At 27.0% G+C, this 21,280-nt stretch overlaps 1 protein-coding gene across 1 annotated transcript; it reads left to right on the forward strand.

The window, feature by feature from the left end:
- Positions 1 to 1,978: 1,978 nt before the first annotated feature.
- On the forward strand, positions 1,979 to 17,651 carry LOC122509999. Its single transcript, XM_043624366.1, has 11 exons — positions 1,979 to 2,032; positions 6,909 to 7,029; positions 7,205 to 7,426; positions 9,054 to 9,224; positions 10,303 to 10,446; positions 11,551 to 11,721; positions 12,345 to 12,437; positions 12,690 to 12,772; positions 12,856 to 13,126; positions 16,803 to 16,989; positions 17,377 to 17,651. Exons 1-11 carry the CDS (start codon positions 1,979 to 1,981, stop codon positions 17,435 to 17,437), a joined length of 1,578 nt encoding a protein of 525 aa, XP_043480301.1. The 3' UTR covers positions 17,438 to 17,651.
- The last annotated feature ends 3,629 nt before the right edge of the window (positions 17,652 to 21,280 follow it).

Genomic DNA, 21,280 nt, shown 5'->3' on the forward strand with positions numbered 1-21,280 from the left:
GATTGGACAATCACAATAGGAAAAGGGTAAAATTTCTCTTTCAGATACACACAAGCATCGCAACATTTTCGCACTTCACTTTTCAATAAAACGAACTAATGCACTTTACACTAAAAATTTACTTCATAAAATTTGGTTTCTATTACTGATTTGGTTAATAAATTTAAAATTTAATTTTTTTGGAACGAAAGTAAGTAACAGTAGAAGACCGAATAGAGAATTTTTGGCACGTCTTATTTTCGTACCGTAAACCGGGGCTATAAGGAACAAAACTCTGTGTTCGGGTGGAGTTGAAGTTATCGGGGCCGTGTATGAATAAATTGTGTTACTTGCTTTTGAAAAATTGTTGCTGGGGTAACTGCCAATTCTATTCAATGCAATAATTGCGACTATTAATAATTTTGTGAACAGTAGTAACTAGTATGTGAGTAATTATGTTTTAGTAAAATTTCAAACTTGGGAAACATTTGATTGCCGAGGTAAGTTGTTCCTATTTTAACTTCTCAAAGTAATTTTTTTTTATTAAAGGGATTTATTATGGGAAGTTTTCTTGAGTTCACTAAGTAATAAATACGTTTATTTTGTATTTACAGTAAGATTTACAAGAAAAAACCAAAATTCACAAACGGCGGGTATATAAGGAACACAATTATTTCTTCCGAATTGTTAAAGTGTGTTGTCAAAACGTAAGTTTTTCGTAATTTCGTTTGTTTTTTATCACCTAATTTGGTTTTTAGTGTTCAAAGATGGTTCGAAATTGTAAAATAGTGTTGGTATCGACAAGTCACAAAAAATGACTAGTTATCATCATCGACCTCAACTGATGATACCAGCAACGTTTAGTTTTGTTTTTACATTTGTTTTATGTTCTGTGTTTACTTTCGATCAATAAAAAATAATTTCTTTAACTTTAAATACGTTTTCCAATAGTTTTACCGCCTTGTTCCTTATAGCCCCATTTTGTAATTTCGAAAAAATGCGTCTTTTTCGTATTTTTTGCTTAAAATTCCAGCTTTGATCAAAACAATTCTTTAACCCTTCAAAGTGCTCGCCAGGATCAAGAAAAGAAAAAAAATTAAGGCAATATTTCAATAAAAAAGAAAAGTTGCAAGACTTTAAAGCTGAAATCTGTTCCTTATAGCCCCAGATTACGATAAATAAATATTAATTTACATTTTCTCTATCAAAATGGTGAACTGAAAAAATCGACATCTCTTGTTTGATAACGTTATTTTTCAAAGTCCAGTGAAATATAATACTAACTCAAAATAAAATGCAATATAAAGTTTCTTGAAAATTCCTGAAATAAAATTCTTATTCAACCGCGCCAATTCAAGAAAATGCTACATTTCACAACTTGATCATGCCTACATTTCATTGCAGCCTATATTCTACTACTACCAATATGAGCGAATCAACTGCTGACATCTCAGTACTGATGCAATAATAATAAAATTTGTTGTGAATACGTTCAAGAATTTCTATTTTGTTCAAAAGTATATAATTGACTAACTAGATCACGAAAATTTCACGCATTTTTTACGGTTCAGTTATTATTTTTTAGTGCATTTATTAAAAGAGAATATTTACCGTCATCTGACATATGAATGTCATCATCTTCAATAGTATTTGAATTGTAACGATTATTAGGATTGATGTTGTTATTCCGAATGCCAGCAGAACTGATACGCCTATTATCATCACGAAACTCCACATTGATATCAATTTCCATTGGAATATCATCACGTAATTCATCATTATTAATTCTTTGTTCGTCTTCTAGGTTGTTTTCCTATAATTGAATGATTGAAGTTACCCTGCCAGCACAAGATTTGTGCTCAATATTGGCTCAATACTTTCCATCAATGTCAATCCAATATTTCACAGTAAAAGGTAAAACTTAATTAGATCAGTCTTAAATTTAGCACTGTCTACTCTAATTGTTAAATCATACAAAATCCATTGTTTAAATTCAGCAATGACTGCCTTTAAAATGTTGCTTCTTAATTTAAGATTGCCTTCCTGTCTTGAAGTAAGACTTTTATTTTTACTGTGTTTCTCAACAATTAATATGTCCAAACTGTGGGAATATTACCTAGCAGTGTTAACATAATATTATCTCACTATTGCAAGGCAATATTTTTTCAATATTACGAAGCAATATTCCCACAGGACAAACATAATCAATGTTAAAGCAATACTGCCATGTAATATTGGCACATTATTAGGCTCAAATGTTTTGCTACTTCGGACAGATAATACTCATAAATAAAACTGGTAGTATCATATTATATGTGAACGTTCCACGGTTAAAGGGACGTACCTCAGCTTCCCGTGTAAAAATTTTGACAGGGGCCTGGCCGGGATGAACCAATAAAACCGACTGGGGCCATGGCGCAAACCCGATTTGCCCCCAATTTACCGAGCTTTATTTTCGCTTTATTAAAGATTTATTTTTAATTACATATTAATTTTCTGTTATATATAGTGTTTGTCACTTCCGCTAAAAATGCAATTTTTATAGGATCACGAGAGTATCCTGTACAGTAAATTGGAACAAGGTTCCTGTGCAGGTTCTGATGCAGGAACATTAGCTATCAAATGTTTCATGTAAAAGTTCCTGTAAAGAAAAATTTTTTATTTTTTGAATTTTTAGATTTTAATGATATAGAGTAGAACGGAGCGAGGCAGCAAAGACGGCACATTTTGGTTTGCGACGCAGTTAATTGAATAGGTTTTTTCAATTTTAATATCGCGTTAGAAATCTTGTCATTTTGGCTAAAAAATCGCCAAAGAACATTTTGACGTAGGTTACATTTAAAAATTTCTACAACCCTTTTCCCAAAGGACCACGTTTTTGGTATATTTGCAAAAACGTTGGGTGAGGCGGCTAACTATTTTAATAGTTAAAAAAACATAACTTAAAGTTAAAATTAGTGAAATATAACAAGATAGTTGTCCTTAACTTACTTTTATTTTGTTAATAAACGTCAAAAATTTCCATTTAAATAATATTTTAATAATAACATTAATTAAATTCAATTTAACATTTTAAGGAAATATACAATTGTTATTCTTAAAAATTGTTTTAGAACCTTTTTGGTGAAAAAATCGATGAGTTACAGAATTTCAAAGTTTAGAATGTCAAAAACCTCATTTCGAGAAAATCAAAATCAAAGATTTTAATGCGAATATCTCTGGTTCTTCCAGGAAGTTATTCAGATAAGAATTATTTTAAGTCTAGTACACCTTTAAGATGAAAAATTAATAGGTTTCGAATTCCCCCCTTCCATTTTTAAACAATGAAAAAATAACAGAGTTCCGACAAAAGTGGCCCCTTTTCTGAAATTGTGTTTTTTAATTGATAAACCTGATTGTTTGCGAAGTTACTGGTTGAATGTTATTTTATTGAGTTATTAGAAGTGAAAAAAGAGAAAGTAGACATAAAAAAATTTTTTAAGGAACTTTATTATGAATAATCTTAGGAAATATCGAAATTTTCATTTCTAAAAAAACGAAATTAAAAATTGTAATGCGAATTTCTTTAGTTTTTTTATGAAATTATTCAGATGAAAGTTGTTTTAAGTTTAGTACACCCTTGAGATGAAAAATCAGATTTTGAATTTTTCCGCCCCCTCCATTTTCAAACACAAAAAACTTTTGCAACAGGCTGACAAAGTGGTCCCTTTTCATTTTTTTGTCTAACAACGAAGTAAAGTACTTAAAGTATTAATAAATTAATTAAAAATGCACGATTAGACGATAAAACTATAATATTTTCCTACAAAAATGCCGTACTGTCGGCAGGACAGCGCTGTGTGCGGATGTGCGTCCTACCAGCAGTACACAGCCCCCTGTCCAAACGTACTGCTGGAAGACCCTTCCGTCAGGTTAGGCGCTTGGACTTTACATCATTAAGAGCATCCAGGAAATATCCCTTTAACGCAGTTATAAAAGTTGCATTTTTGGCGAAAGTGACAGTCACTAAGTCAGCAAGCACACAGAAAATTCATATTTCGATAAAATTCAAATCCGAGTTAATCTCTAGAAAAACTAAAATAAGTTTTTGATAGTTTCGATAAGTACTTTCAGAACTTAAAGTCAAAACTTAGTGCACATTCAATGACTTTAAAAATTTTGCACTGTGTTATGCAAAATTTTCTTATGTAGAGTTTATCTCCTAAAAATATATGTAAATAAAATTCAAATCTGAAAAATTTAATTGAGTGTAGAGTTTTTCAAAAATCTAATTATTAAAATGTGTTTATTTCAATAGAATTATCTGATGTTGAATTCAACTGCGTAGAGTTATTCATTCATAAAAAATAAAAATATATTTTATCATGCGTATAATTAAGTTTTGTAGAATTTATAAGTGTAATATTTAATCGTGAAATATAATAATGTGAGAGTTTTCTTGTGTAGAGTTTATTGAGCATTTAATTGCGTTAAATCTCTAACTCTCAAAAATTTCAAAAAAAAGAAAGTATTTCTTTACATTTATATGTTTTGAACATTTAGACAAAAAATATAGTTGACTTAGGGCCTACTAAACTTTTTATTTGTTTCAATATATGTTTTAAATAAGTTTCATTTAGTTTAAATAAAACTTACATTATTGTTGAATAACATTTTAAATTAAAATATAAACAAATAATTTAGGTTTTAATCAAATTTTTCACTAGGTAGACAAATTTTTTATTAATAATAAATTATTTAAAGAATTCACTTGAACGCCGGTTTAGCGAACTTTTTGGGTTGGGAGGTATGTAAGAAATAATACTAGATGCAGGAGGTCTGATTTTATGTTAATTTCTTTTTTTCAATTTTATCAATATTAAATTTAATTTATAAATATATAAATTATTTATTTAATCAATTAAAAAATTGTTTATTACTTTTATCTTCTATTCTTCATTATTAATATAGGTATATATTTTATATATTATACTTTTTCTTATGTACATTGATTTGTAGTATTATGTTTTTGATTTGAAAATTTACTGTTAATCGAAAATTATTATATTTCGAGAATAAAAATTTTGCGTTGTGAAAAGTTATGTAAAAATAATATATAAAAATTCCACCTAAAAAAGTTCGCTTTAGCGGATGAGTCCGTCAGTCAGTCCACTAAACCGACGTTCGAGTGTATAACTTTCTGAAATAATAAAGCAGATTGGCCACAAGTCAAGGAAAAACTGGAAATTATGGAAAAATCAAGACATTTTAATTGAATGATACTACAAATTAAAAAGATTTTCTCAATTCTGCTTTTATTGTACTAATAATTTCTTCGCAATAAAGCTGATTATAATTGTGCCTTTATATTTAAAGTCATTTTAAGTGTTTTTAGTATTTTTAGTTGTTTTCAGTAGCTTTTTTATATTAAAATTTTTATAAGCAAAATTATTTTTAAAATAATTCTAAAACTTTTTGATTATGGAAAAAGAAAAATTTGTCAAGGAAGACTCAGAGAATTAGCTTAAATTTTACATAAGAAGGAAGAAAATCTTGATTGTTAAAAATTATATTACAAGTAGTTATAGTTCTTATACTTACTGTATTCAATTTTTTACACTAAAATAAATTAATTTTTTAAATATTAAAAAATTTGTATCCTCAAGAAACTTGACACAATTATTGTTAATTTTTATAAAACGCGAACTGATGCTGGTCATCTGTATATATTACTAATATACAATAAATTTCTTCAATAGATATCAAAAGAATCGTAAAATTCAATTCAAAAAGTACGTTTTGAAAATAACAATATTAATTTATTAATTAGATAATAATGAGTAAATTTAGTCGATCCGAAAAATTAAAGTAGGAGTAAAAATAAAAAATAATGTAAATTTGGTGAGATATTAAATGTGTTTTTAGTTTTACAATGGGGGATAGTTATAGTGTTTGAGTAAAACGGAACTTTAGCAGCAAGATTTCACTTAAATAACTTATTTATAATATATTTATTTATTATTTTACGTTTTATCATAAGTTAAAAAATATGTGTTTGAAAATATGTTAAATTTACTTCAAATAGTATTACAGAATATTGTAACTATTTTATAATATGAAGTATAATAAAAAATAATAATTACAATTTAAATTAAACAAGGTTAATTTAACAAATTAAAAACTAAAATTGTTTAAAACACATATGAAAAAAATGGTTATTAAAATTAAAAATGTCTAACTTTTCAAATTTTATTTTAAAATTAAGTAAACTTACAGAATTAGACGAATTCAGCGAATTGTTTTCTTCAAATCCTCGAAGCTGTTGCAAAATTCGCCATTGTGTCGAATATGAATAATTTTTAAAACGATTCATTCTGCACTCTTTCTATTTGTTAATATTTTAACTTTCATCAAATAAATTGTATTATTTCTTCAATATATTCATTTTATAAATAAAGTCATATTTAAAAAATTTTGGAACTTAAAAATACAATAGTTAAAAGTACTCGAAATTAAATGTAATTTTGCAAATTTTTTCAATTACAACTTTGACAAATATGATATGAAAATTCGTTCTTCAATTTGAACAAAAACTAAAAAAAAGTGAATTTCAAAAACAAATCATTATAATTTTCTTTCAACTTATTTTAATAAAAATTTTTCAAATTAAATCTTTTTAAGAGAATTTAAGAAATATATACATTTTTTATTCAAAATTCCTAATTCTAAATAAATTTTTTTTTCTGAAAATTAATTCGAAATATTTAAAAATTATTATTATTATATTATTATTGTCACGTCTCCCAATGCAATTGTTTCAATTGACCGCCTTCATACTATTCATTGTCATATGTTATTATTAAAACGCACGAGAAGGAAATCTGACATATGTGATACAGAATCATTGAAAAATGTCGACAAAAAAAACATATTGTTTGATCTTCTGGCAGGAAGAAAAGACTTGCTCTACCATAGAGGAGCCAGCAAAATTAAAGAATATTGCTGATGGAGACGAAGCGAACTTAACCGTTAAAGGAGTTTCATATAAAATTACTGTTATTGCAAGAAGCGGTAAATATAATATTTTTTAAAATAAATCATTATTATTATTAATATTCTAGAAAAGTTAAATTTTTTTTGTTTCTTGAATTTATTTATATTTATATTTATTTATACTTTATTTATATTTATATTTTATTTATTTTTATAATTATAACCTATGTTTTTTACTTGTATATAAATATAGAAAGCAGAACTTTCCTGGACGAAATTGACGTTTCTGAAGATGGAAAAATTATCCCTATCAGTAACAATTCATCAAACAGCGGCCATAGAAAGAAGAACAATTCTTCGGAAAAAACATCAAAGAATAAGAGTAAAGAAGCTGTGCAGACTCAAATAAATAAGGAGGTGATGGGATTAAGACATCTCACAACTGCGACTGCAGAAATCAGCACCAAAACAGAAGGTAATATCAGGGAATTCAGAAAAAAGTCAGGGATATCAGGAAAAAGTAAGGGATTTTTATTAAAAGTACTGGAAAAAATTAAATGTTTAAAATTTATAGGAAAATTCTAAATATTTGTGACTTTTTGTTTGCCTTATAATCAATGAGATTACCACGAATTCTTAAAAAAACCTTACATTTTTTCTATTTCTGAGTAAAATTTATTTTTAATAACTTAATTTTATTAAAGAACTGTAATAAAGTTATTACTTATGAATTATTTAATGAAGTATTTTTTTGAAGAATTTTAATTTTGATCCTGTTGAAATTAATTTGAATTAAAAAATTTTTTAACCCATTTATTTGAAATAATTCAACTATATATTAAAAAATATCCAAACTCTCTCCAGAAAATCAATTATTTTTTAAAAAATTCCCGTCAAAATTTCAATTATCTTTATAAATGGCAAAATTCTCCGTCGAAATTAAATTATATTCAGGAATTTTAATAAAATTCATTGCAAAATTTAATTATTTTTATAAATATTAGTATTCATCACAAGAATTGAATTATTTTTAAAAGATATAAAAAAATTGTAGTTATAATTTCAATTATCTTTATAAATGAATAGCAAAATCCTTGGACAAAATTACATTATTTTCAGAAATTTTAATAAAATTCATTGCAAAATTTCAATTATTTTGAAAAAATTTTTTTATTTCAATGATTTTCAATATTCTATTATTTTAATCAAATTTTTCAAAAGAACTCAGTTATTAAATTGAATTAAAAAAAATAAAAATTTCACAGGAATTCAATATTGTTAAAAATAGAATTTGCATAATGTAAAAAAAAATTTAATTTGGCGTTAAGTTCTTCGCAGTAGTTTCATTATTTTCATTAATTTTAAATTTCCTTTAAGGGATTTAATAATAAAATCATTTTGAGGAAGTAAATTATTTTCATGAATAACAATATTCATCACAAGAATTAAATTATTTTAAAAAGTAATAAAATTCAATTATTTTCAAAAATTTTAATAAAATTCCTACAGCATCATCATTATTATTTTAATAAAATTCATTACAAAGTTCCAATGATTTTAAAAAATTTTTCTTAATTTAATGATTTGTCTATCTATTATTTTAATCGAATTCCTCAAAAACTGTAATTATTTTTAAAAATGTTATTAAAATACGTTAAAAAAATTCAATTATTTAAAAATCTGTTGATAAAATTATGTACAAGAATACAATTTTAAGAAATATTTAATTATTCAGTAAATTATTTATGTTTATATTTAAATATTTGAATTCTCGTAGAATTTTTTAATTAGAATTGTTTTAAAAATGAGTTTTAATTAAAATTCTAGATAATAATTGTATTTTGAAAAGTTATTAACAATTGCAATTTTTAGAAATAATTAAACTTTGTACAAGATTCAAATTAAAAACTTTGGAAATCTGAATTTATCATACTTTCAATTAAAATTTCCATGAAACTAATTTTTTTGAAAAAGCTTAATCGAAATATTTTAAAATTATTTCAAGTTTTTATTTTCAAATGTGCATTTAACTGAAGAACTACCGAATAATCGAAATTTTTTAAAATCGAATTGTAAACCAAAAAACATTTTTAAATTTAAAGTGCCTCAGAAGAAAAATCTTCATGTTAAGAAACACCAAATTGTATCGACAGAAGAAAGAGTATCAAGAGCAGCGAATTTTTCAAGTGAAGAAAAAACAGATTCTGATGACAGTGATAATATTCGAGATATAAAAGAGCCAACTGGTACAAATAAGATAAAAATTCCGAAAGGTACAATATAAATTGAATGTTTATTAAAATTAAATTCTTATAAAAAATTGTATCAAAAAATTTTTAAAGAATTGAATTCTTTTGAGGAATTTAATTAAAATTAAATTATTTTTAGTAATTTTAATGAAATTCATTGCAAACTTTAATTATGTTCGTAAATAATGTATTTATCTCAAGAATTAAATTATTTTTAAAAATTTCAATAAAACTCACAGCAAAATTTCTATTATTTTGAAAATTTTTTCTTATTTCAATGATTTTCAATATTGTATTATTTTAATAAAATTTTCCAAAAAAACTCAATTATTAAACAAAATTTTCGATAAAATTCTACACAAACATTCAGTTATTTTCCAAAAAAATAAAAATTTCACAGGAATTCATTTGTTAAAAATAAAATTTGCACAATTTAAAAAAAAATTTTAATTTGGCGTTAAATTCTTCGCAGTAGTTTAATTATTTTCATTAATTTTAAATTTCCTTTAAGAGATTTAATTGTAAAATCATTTTGAGGGAGTAAATTATTTTCATGAATACCAATATTCAACACAAGAATTAAATTATTTTAAAAAGTAATAAAATTAAATTATTTTCAAAAATTTTAATAAAATTCCTACAGCACCATCATTATTATTTTAATAAAATTCATTACAAAGTTCTTAAAAATGTTATTAAAATACGTTTAAAAAATTCAATTGTTTAAGAATCTGTTAAATTATTTATGTTTATATTTAAATATTTGAATTCTCGTAGCATTTTTTAATTAGAATTGTTTTAAAAATGAGTTTTAGTTAAAATTCTAGATAATAATTGTATTTTGAAAAGTTATTAACAATTGCAATTTTCAGAAATAATTAAACTTTGTACAGGATTCAAATTAAAAACTTTGCAAATCTGAATTTATCGTACTTTCAATTAAAATATCCATGAAACTAATTTTTTTGAAAAAGCTTAATCGAAATATTTTAAAATTATTTTAAGTTTTTATTTTCAAATGTGCATTTAACTGAAGAACTACCGAATAATCGAAATTTCTTAAAATCGAATTGTAAACCAAAAAACATTTTTAAATTTAAAGTGCCTCAGAAGAAAAATCTTCATGTTAAGAAACACCAAATTATATCGACAGAAGGAAGTGTATCAAGAGCAGCGAATGTTTCAAGTGAAGAAAAAACAGATTCTGATGACAGTGATAATATTCGAGATATAAAAGAGCCGACTGGTACAAATAAGAAAAAAATTCCGAAAGGTACAATATAAATTGAATGTTTATTAAAATTAAATTCTTATAAAAAATTGTATCAAAAAATTTTTAAAGAATTGAATTCTTTTGAGGAATTTAATTAAAATTAAATTATTTTTAGTAATTTTAATGAAATTCATTGCAAACTTTAATTATGTTCGTAAATAATGTATTTATCTCAAGAATTAAATTATTTTAAAAAATTTCAATAAAACTCACAGCAAAATTTCTATTATTTTGAAAATTTTTTCTTATTTCAATGATTTTCAATATTGTATTATTTTAATAAAATTTTCCAAAAAAACTCAATTATTAAACAAAATTTTCGATAAAATTCTACACAAACATTCAGTTATTTTCCAAAAAAATAAAAATTTCACAGGAATTCATTTGTTAAAAATAAAATTTGCACAATTTAAAAAAAATTTTAATTTGGCGTTAAATTCTTCGCAGTAGTTTAATTATTTTCATTAATTTTAAATTTCCTTTAAGGGATTTAATTGTAAAATCATTTTGAGGGAGTAAATTATTTTCATGAATAACAATATTCAACAAAAGAATTAAATTATTTTAAAAAGTAATAAAATTAAATTATTTTCAAAAATTTTAATAAAATTCCTACAGCACCATCATTATTATTTTAATAAAATTCATTACAAAGTTCTTAAAAATGTTATTAAAATACGTTTAAAAAATTCAATTGTTTAAGAATCTGTTAAATTATTTATGTTTATATTTAAATATTTGAATTCTCGTAGCATTTTTTAATTAGAATTGTTTTAAAAATGAATTTTAGTTAAAATTCTAGATAATAATTGTATTTTGAAAAGTTATTAACAATTGCAATTTTCAGAAATAATTAAACTTTGTACAGGATTCTAATTAAAAACTTTGGAAATCTGAATTTATCGTACTTTCAATTAAAATATCCATGAAACTAATTTTTTTGAAAAAGCTTAATCGAAATATTTTAAAATTATTTTAAGTTTTTATTTTCAAATGTGCATTTAACTGAAGAACTACCGAATAATCGAAATTTCTTAAAATCGAATTGTAAACCAAAAAACATTTTTAAATTTAAAGTGCCTAAGAAGAAAAATCTTCATGTTAAGAAACACCAAATTATATCGACAGAAGGAAGTGTATCAAGAGCAGCGAATGTTTCAAGTGAAGAAAAAACAGATTCTGATGACAGTGATAATATTCGAGATATAAAAGAGCCAACTGGTACAAATAAGAAACAAATTCCGAAAGGTTCAATATAAATTGAATGTTTATTAAAATTAAATTCTTATAAAAAATTACATCAAAATTTTTTTAAATAATTCAATTCTTTTGAGAAATTTAATTAAAATTGTACTGAAAATAATTGTTATTTTGTGCTAAATTTCAATATTTATCAAAATGATTAAAATTCCTAAGAATAATTTTATGAAGATTTTTATAAAAAAATGTTAAACAATTGATTTTTTAGAAATAATGTATGCAAATTCTACTTTAAATAATTGAATTGAATTTGAATTCCCGTAAAATTTATTTTACTTTAGAAAATAATTTAATGTTCGTATAGAATTTTGTCAGAAAATTTTTTAAAATATTAAAAATTTTTAAAAATAATTAAATTTCAGAGAAGAATTTTGCTATTTATATAAAGATATTTGAAATATGACAAGAATTTAAAATCAATTTTTTAAATAATTCAATATCTGTGAAGAATTTTATTAGGTTAAAAAATTTTTAATTCACAAAAAATGTTTATTTTTGTATAAATTTAAAGAAATTTCCCTGACTTTGAATGAAATTCTCTGACATTCCCTGACTTTCCTGACTGTTAAATACCCTGTTGGTGTATAACTAATAAAAGTATATTTTTATAGATGGAAGTTTTCCTCTGGGAGACCAAAATGCTGGCAACGCTACGAACTCTATTAACAATGTGCCAGAATTCATGAACTTGATGTTCCCAAAAGGTTAGAATTAATTTACAAAGAATTACATGAAATTATTACCTATGTTAAACCTTATTATATTGTATTATATGTATAATATCATCATTTTAATAATGGGTGTTCGAAAAAAAATTCATACATAGTTCTACAAGAAAACTCTTTTAGTTAAATGGACATTTTTAGTCAATTTATATTCTATTGCTTCAATATATTTCATATTTCAAAGTAGAATAATATTCTGTAATTTAAATTACATTGTTATTTCTGTTTTAGTAACTCCAGAAATAGTCGCATTCCTTGGGCAATTAGCAATTTATGCACAAAATAAATTGCATGAAAATGCAACAGAAAATCCAGTTAGTCATTTTTTATAATGGAAATTTATATTTATTTTCAAAAAATCTAAATATTAAACTACATTTAACCCTCACAAATATAGTTTGCCAATACGACGTCGAGCGAAAATACTGTTCCACAATCATCATCATCCACATCATCAATAGCGGTGGTTGTTAATGGCGAGTTATTCATCAACCCCAGACACGAAATAGAATTCTTGCGTTTCAAAAAACGCCCTGAAGAAATGATTAGGCGTTTAATGTTAACCTTAGTAGGAAAGGAAGAACTAAAGACAATGACCGCTCTTGGTTATTCTAGATCCGGAAGAGAAGGCAAGCCAATTCCGGAAGACATAAGAAATGCTGTTTATAGTGCGTATATTTATAAATTATGATTAACCAGGGTGTTTAACAAGAGTTATCAAAAAAAATTTCTTGACTTCTCCTAGATTTTTTACTAAATTTATTTATGTTTTCTTGTTAAAGAAATATGTTTACTAATATCACAAGTGCGAAAACCAATGCGGCCCAACACTGGCCCAGTATTGGCAAAGCTGGCATTGAGACTTGGCTGACAATATTGGCCCGACTTTGCGCCGACTCTTGTGGTATTAACAGCGGTTGGACGTCGGCAGCCAGATCTCAGCAGACATTAATGGCCCAATATTGGCTGCCATTACTCCCCCAGTATTGACAAAATTAGAAAAAAAAAAATAAATTTTTTTTATTCAATTAACTAATTAATTTATAACTTTTATACGGCTTATTTCCCTAAATTAAACGCAAACTTACAAATATTTGAAAAATTCTTACCTTCGCGGGGATCGATACCTGAACCTGACGCACCACAGCCTAACCACTCTGCTACACTGACTTAAAGTCGAGGAAGCAAAAGGGTTCTTATAAGCTACACTACACTGGCCGATACTGTGCCATTCTTGGGCCAAGCTACACCCCAATTCTGGCAATTATATTTTGCCATCAAAGATACAAAATGTTTGCCATTAAAGTGCCACTAATGAGCCATTAATGGACCGATCTTCGTCACATCACTGGCAATTGAATTTTGCCTTCAAAGATTGATCAACTTTGCCGTGAATGTGCCATTATTGGGCCAAGCAACGCCCCAATTCTGGCAATTATATTTTGCCATTAAAGTGCCATTAATGTTCCTTTAATGAGCCAATCTTCGTCACATCATTGGCAATTGAATTTAAAAAAATTTTAATATCAAAATTCATGCTATGTTTTTAACATTTAATTATTATCTAAAAATTTGACTAGAATCCATTTTGAAATCAATTTTTACTAGAAAATTCTACGAGAATTTAATTATTTAAATGCAAAAATAAATAATTTATTGAATAAATTGAAAATTTCTTAATTTTTAGATAATAAAGGAAAAATTTTACTCAAAAAAAAGGTTTCTGTTACATTTATTTACGAATTTCTTTAATCGTAAAATTATTTGAAAACATTAATAACTTCTTTTTTAAATTAATACTTAATTAAACTTTTTCAAAAAAAATTAATTCTTTAAAATTGACAGTAAAAAATATAGAAAATTCAAAGTTTCGAATTTTTTTTATTTGAATCCTTTTCAAGCTTATTCAATTATTTAAATACAAAATAAATAATTTATTGAATAACTGAATGTTTCTTAAAATTAAATTCTTATAAAAAATTTTACCAAATTAAAATGCCATTAATGTACCTTTAATGGGCCGATCTTCGTCACATCACTGGCAATTGAATTTTCCCATTAAAGATTGATCCACTTTGACAATAACGTGCCGTTATTAGGCCAAGCTACGCCCTCATACTGGCAATTAAAATTTGCCATCAAAGATACAAAATGTTTGCCATTAAAGTGCCACTAATGTGCCATCAATGAGCCGTTCTTCGTTACATCACTGGCAATTGTCTTTTACCATTAAAAATTGATCAACTTTGCCGTGAATGGGCCATTATTGAGCCAAACTACTCCCTAATACTGGTAATTATAATTTACCATGAACGATACAAACTTTTTGCCATTAAAGTGCCACTAATGAGCCATTAATGGGCCGATCTTCGTCACATCACTGTCAATTGTCTTTTGCCATTAAAGATTGATCAACTTTGCCATGAATGTGCCGTTATTGAACCAAGCTACGCCCCAATACTGGCAATTATAATTTGCCATCAAAGATACAAAATGTTTGCCATTAAAGTGCCATTAATGGGCCGATCTTCGTGATATCACTGGCAATTGAATTTTACCATTATAGATTGATCAACTTTGCCAATATTGTGCCGTTATTGAGCCAAGCTACTCCCCAATACTGGTAATTATAATTTTCCATGAACGATACAAATTTTTTGCCATTAAAGTGCCAATAATGAGCCATTACTGGGCCGATGGTCGGCACATCACTGGCAATTGTCTTTTGCCATTAAACACCAATAATGGCCCAGTAACTACTGCCAATTCTCGGCAGACATTACTGCATCAATGATGGTCCGTTTTTGCAGTCTTGGCATTTCGCACTTGGGATATTAAACTATAAATTAATAATAAAATCTATATTAACTTTCTTTTAAACTTTTCTTTTTAAATATTTTGAATTTTAAAAAATCATTGATTTCTTGCAAAGAATCTTATAAAATTTGAAGAGAATAATTATTAAATTCTTTCGAACCATTTTTTTATTTATAGGGGAGGGTGGTCCCATACCGACCCTCTAAAGTGCAAAGGCCAAAAATGTGCCAAAAATGTGTTTCTTTGTCTTCGTCAAAATTTTTTTGAGTAAAGGAACTAGTTTTCAATGTTTTCTGACGATTGCCGAGGTTTCTGATTGTCATTAATAAAAGATCTAAAGAAAAAGCGAAAATTTACGTTTTTAACTTTTTCAAAATGGGTGGTCCGAAACCGACCCCCCCTTTTTTTGGGGAAAATCTCAAGAATAATCAAGATATAAAATTTTGATAGTAATTAAAATAAAATTCAACAGTCTGCAATGAACTGTTAAATTATTTTGACTTCATTTAAATACATTTTTGGACCTTTTTCCAAAAGAGTTAAAGTTAAGTGATAAATGCTATGATTGTTAGTAAAATATTTTCTAAATTCCTAAAAAATAAAAGTAAATATGCAAAACCTATCCTCACTTCATGTGAACAATAAGGAAGAAGAGAATAAACAATTACAATGTAAAAATATGGGGGTCGGATTGGGACCACCCCTTGGGGGTCGGTTTCGGACCACCCCCACTATTTTCACAAAATGTTTTGCCAATCACTTATATCAATGGAATCAATTTAATTTGAATGTTGTGCGTTGAAGTTAAGGTCATACACAATCAAAATTAATTTCGTAAAAATTTTCCTGTATTCAAAAAACACTGTTAGCTCGAATTCCGTATAGGTCAAAAATTAATTTAAACAATGCTAAAAACTAATATTGCTTGAATCTTCAAAATGAAATCAAACGCATTGATAAAACCTGTGGCCCAGTTGTTGGTGTTGTGAAAGTGTTCGACTGATGGTACTGACGAATTTTTTAGTGGTACCATCTTCAAGAAACATAGGGGGGTCGGTATGGTACGAGGGGTCGGTATGGGACCACCCTCCCTAAAAATAATTCAATTCTTTTGAAGAACTTCTACGAACTTTTTTAAAATAATAGTTTTTTCAATAATTTTAATTGAAGATTTTGAAAGCAATTGAATTTTATGAAGAAGAATTTTATTACAATTGTATTGAAAATAATTATGAATTCCTGAGAAGAATTATATGTAAAAATAATTTAATTTGCAATGAATTTTACTATTTATAAAAATAATTGAATTCTTGCGAAGAATTTTACCATTTATAAAAATAATTGATTTGTTTCGAAGGATTTATTAAGATTTTAGAAAATAATTTAATTTATTTCCTAACTAACATTTTCTAATTTTTTGTCAATTAACTTCCCTTGTAATGTTAATGTTAATTAAGTCTTGAATCGAAGAAAGTAGAACATTTAAAAATTTTAAAATACATATTAACTTTCAAAAATTCTATACAGAATATGTGAAAAATAAGTCAAAGGCATTAACGTACGAAAAATACGTGGAAGTCCTAAATAACCAATGTGGTACATTAAGAAAACCGAGAAAAAACAACGACACTAAGAAAAGCGACAAATCTAACGAAACAACTGGACAAGGAAAAGAAGTCGAAAATGTTGATAATGAAGATAAATCAGAAGAACGGTATTATTTATTATTATTTAATAAAAGTTAATGAAAATATGAAAAAATCTTTTACTTTGGAAATATTACAATCTAATGAGAGAAAATTATACAAACTAAAATAACGTAGAGTACCCATAAAATTTATTGTATTGTGTTATAAAAAAATAATAATTTATAAATTTTCGTATAGAATAATCACAAATTTCAAAAAATTAATAAATAATAATTTTTTAAAACCTCAACTCACATCTTTTAAACTTCATATTTACAAAATAAACACGAAAATAAAAACTAGAATACTTCTCAAATAATTTCAAAAATATAAAATATATTAAATGTAAATTTACTAATTTCAAATAAATAGCTAAAACTATGTGTCTCAAAAAGAAATTTATTTTCCAACAGTGAAAATTTATCAAAACCAACCGCAGAAAAGAGGGCTAAAAAACGCAAACCAGAAGAGTAAGCAGTTTCTGGCCTATGGCGTCCACAAGCTACAAACCTCCAGTGTCGTTGATGATGACAAAATCTTCATTGATTGGTCGATAGCACAAAATTTTACATTCTTTCTACTCAAATTCTTTAATTCTTTAAATTAATTAATTAATTCTTTAAATTCTTTAATTCAAATTCTTTCTTTTCAATTTCTTAAACTTTAGTCGTAACTTAGAAAAAGCTTTCGGTGCCATTTCGTCGGCAGAGAATTATATTGAGTCATGTCCATTTTTGAAATTTTTTTAATAATCAGTGCTTTTGATTCAACAAGCTGTTGGACCATAAGTTTCTTAAATGATTAATTGAATATAAATATTTTAAAGACTATAATATATTTCGAAAAATGATCTTAATTTAAACTAAATATATATAATGATTCCAAAATACAATAAATTAAACTGTTAAAACACTCAATCCAATGATTTGACCTTTATTAAAAAATTTTATGCCAGAAATTGCAGTTTCAGAAAGCAATAGCTTATGTAAAATAAAGTTAATAAAAAAATTTACCATTTATTCAGCCGTCATTTTTGTAACATAAGAAAGGAAAAGGGTGACCCCAGGGTTTTGCCGAAATTGGCAAATGTACAAAAATTCAAAAACAATTCAAAAATCTTCAGCAAGGACTTTGGCAACCTTAAGAACGGCAAAACCTGATCCCAAGGTTGTCCCAGGGTAGAATAATGTTACAAGAAATTGAATAGAATTCAAAGTTCTTCAGCAACGGTCTTAACGACCTTAAGAACGGTAAAATCTGATCCCAGGATTGGCCCAGTGTTGGAAAATGTAAAAAAATTCAAAATTCTTTAGCTACGGTTTTAACGACCTTGAGAACGGCAAAATATGATCCCAGGGTTGTATAATGTTCTAAAAATTGAAAAAAAAAATAAAAGTTTTTCAGCCACTGTTTTAACGACTTTAAGAATGGCAAAATCTGATCCCAAGGTAGTCCCAGGGTTGGAAAATGTAAAAAAAATTGAAAAAAATTCAAAGTTTTTTAGCCACTGTTTTAACGACTTTAAGAACGGTAAAACATGATCCCAAGGTTGTCCCAGGGTTGGAAAATCTAAAAAAAATTGAAAAAAAATTCAAAGTTTTTCAGCCACTGTTTTAACGACTTTAAGAATGGCAAAATCTGATCCCAGGGTAGTCCCAGGGTTGGAAAATGTAAAAAAAATTGAAAAAAATTGAAAATTCTTCAGCCACTGTTTTAACGACTTTAAGAACGGTAAAACCTGATCCCAAGGCTGTGCCAGGGTTGGAAAATGTAAAAAAAATGAAAAAAAATTCAAAGTTTTTCAGCCACTGTTTTAACGACTTTAAGAACGGTAAAACCTTATCCCAGGGTTGTCCCAGGGTTGTCCCAGGGTTGGAAAATGTAAAAAAATTGAAAAAAAATTCAAAGTTTTTCAGCCACTGTTTTAACGATTTTAAGAACGGCAGAATCTGATCCCAGGGTAGTCCCAGGGTTGGAAAATGTAAAAAAATAGAAAAAAAATTCAAAATCCTTCAGCCACTGTTTTAACGACTTTAAGAACGGTAAAACATGATCCCAGGGTTGTCCCAGGGTTGAAAAATGTAAAAAAATTGAAAAAAAATTCAAACTTTTTTAGCCACTGTTTTAACGACTTTAAGAATGGCAAAATCTGATCCCAGGGTTGTCCCAGGGTTTGGAAAATGTAAAAAAATTGAAAAAAAATTCAAACTTCTTCAGCCACTGTTTTAACGACTTTAAGAACGGTAAAACCTGATCCCAAGGTTGTGCCATGGTTGGAAAATGTAAAAAAAATGAAAAAAAAATTCAAACTTCTTCAGCCACTGTATTAACGACTTTAAGAACGGTAAAACCTGATCCCAAGGTTGTCCCAGGGTTGGAAAATGTAAAAAAATTGAAAAAAAATTGTAACTTCTTCAGCCACTGTTTTAACGACTTTAAGAACGGTAAAACCTTATCCCAGGGTTGTCCCAGGGTTGGAAAATGTAAAAAATTTAAAAAATATTCAAAGTTTTTCAGCCTCTGTTTTAACAATTTTAAAAACGGCAGAATCTGATCCCAGGGTAGTCCCAGGGTTGGAAAATGTAAAAAAATTGAAAAAAATTCAAACTTCTTCGGCCACTGTTTTAACGACTTTAAGGACGGTAAAACCTGATCTCAGGGTTGTCCCAGGGTTGGAAAATGTAAAAAAATAGAAAAAAAATTCAAAATTTTTCAGCCACTGTTTTAACGACTTTAAGAACGGTAAAATATGATCCCAGGGTTGTCCCAGGGTTGGAAAATGTAAAAAAATTGAAAAAAAATTCAAACTTTTTTAGCCACTGTTTTAACGACTTTAAGAATGGCAAAATCTGATCCCAGGGTTGTCCCAGGGTTTGGAAAATGTAAAAAAAATGAAAAAAAATTCAAACTTCTTCAGCCACTGTATTAACGACTTTAAGAACGGTAAAACCTGATCCCAAGGTTGTCCCAGGGTTGGAAAATGTAAAAAAATTGAAAAAAAATTGTAACTTCTTCAGCCACTGTTTTAACGACTTTAAGAATGGCAAAATATGATCCCAGGGTTGTCCCAGGGTTGGAAAATGTAAAAAAAAAAATGAAAAAAAATTCAAACTTCTTCAGCCACTGTATTAACGACTTTAAGAACGGTAAAACCTGATCCCAAGGTTGTCCCAGTGTTGGAAAATGTAAAAAAATTGAAAAAAAATTCAAACTTCTTCAGCCACTGTTTTAACGACTTTAAGAATGGCAAAATCTGATCCCAGGGTTGGAAAATGTAAAAAAATTGAAAAAAAATTCAAACTTTTTTAGCCACTGTTTTAACGACTATAAGAATTGCAAAATCTGATCCCAGGGTTGGCCCAGGGTTGGAAAATGTAAAAAAAATTGAAAAAAAATTCAAATTTTTTTAGTCACTTTTTTAACGACTTTAAGAATGGCAAAATCTGATCCCAAGGTTGGCCCAGTGTTGGAAAATGTAAAAAAAAATTGAAAAAAAATTCAAACTTTTTTAGCCACTGTTTTAACGACTTTAAGAATGGCAAAATCTGATCCCAAGGTTGTCCCAGGGTTGGAAAATGTAAAAAAATTGAAAAAAAAATTCAAAGTTTTTCAGCCACGGTTTTGGAGATCTTAAAAACGGCAAAATCTGATCCCAGGGTTGTGGCGGTGTTGGTTATTGTATCAAATTGAAAAAAAATGCAAGGTCTTCAGCCGCTGTAAAAACAAGCTGTTCCCATTGCCTGGGAAACTTTCATAAGCCAGGGTGGCCCCTGAGTGTAGATCTTATTTGGCCCGGCCTTGCGCCAAGGTTGGCACTTGCTTTTTGAAACCTTTACCCATGGTGTCGCCAGCCTTTTGTCATTTTTACGCGGGCTAAGAGCTGGCTACGAAAATTTGCAACGATAAGCTATAAGGCAAGTTTTTCTATAAATGCCTTCCTCCTTAACACATAAACACATTACCTAGCCGCCAGAAGGCGCAAAATTTTGATGAAAAAAAATGATCAGGTGCAAGGCTGAATTTTTGTAAGATAGTAGATATTGTCTGTACAAATCAAGTAAAATTATTGCCAGAAGTCTAGGTGTGCAATTTGACCTTGCCAGAAGTCGATAAAGACGCAAGAAAATTGATGAAATTGAAATGATAATGTGCATTTCCGGCAACTTAATTTTCTGATTGTAAATGTCTTTAAAAAGCTGTATACCAATTGCCAGAAGTCAAAATGGTTGTAAAGTCGTTAAAAGATAACAATAAATAACAATATCAGCAGTAGTTATAGTGTAGAATCCGCTTAAAGATTCGATATAAAATTCTAAG

This window comes from Leptopilina heterotoma, unplaced genomic scaffold (genome assembly GCF_015476425.1).
Source record: "Leptopilina heterotoma isolate Lh14 unplaced genomic scaffold, ASM1547642v1 Lhet_65, whole genome shotgun sequence".
Classification (NCBI taxonomy): Eukaryota; Metazoa; Arthropoda; class Insecta; order Hymenoptera; family Figitidae; genus Leptopilina; species Leptopilina heterotoma.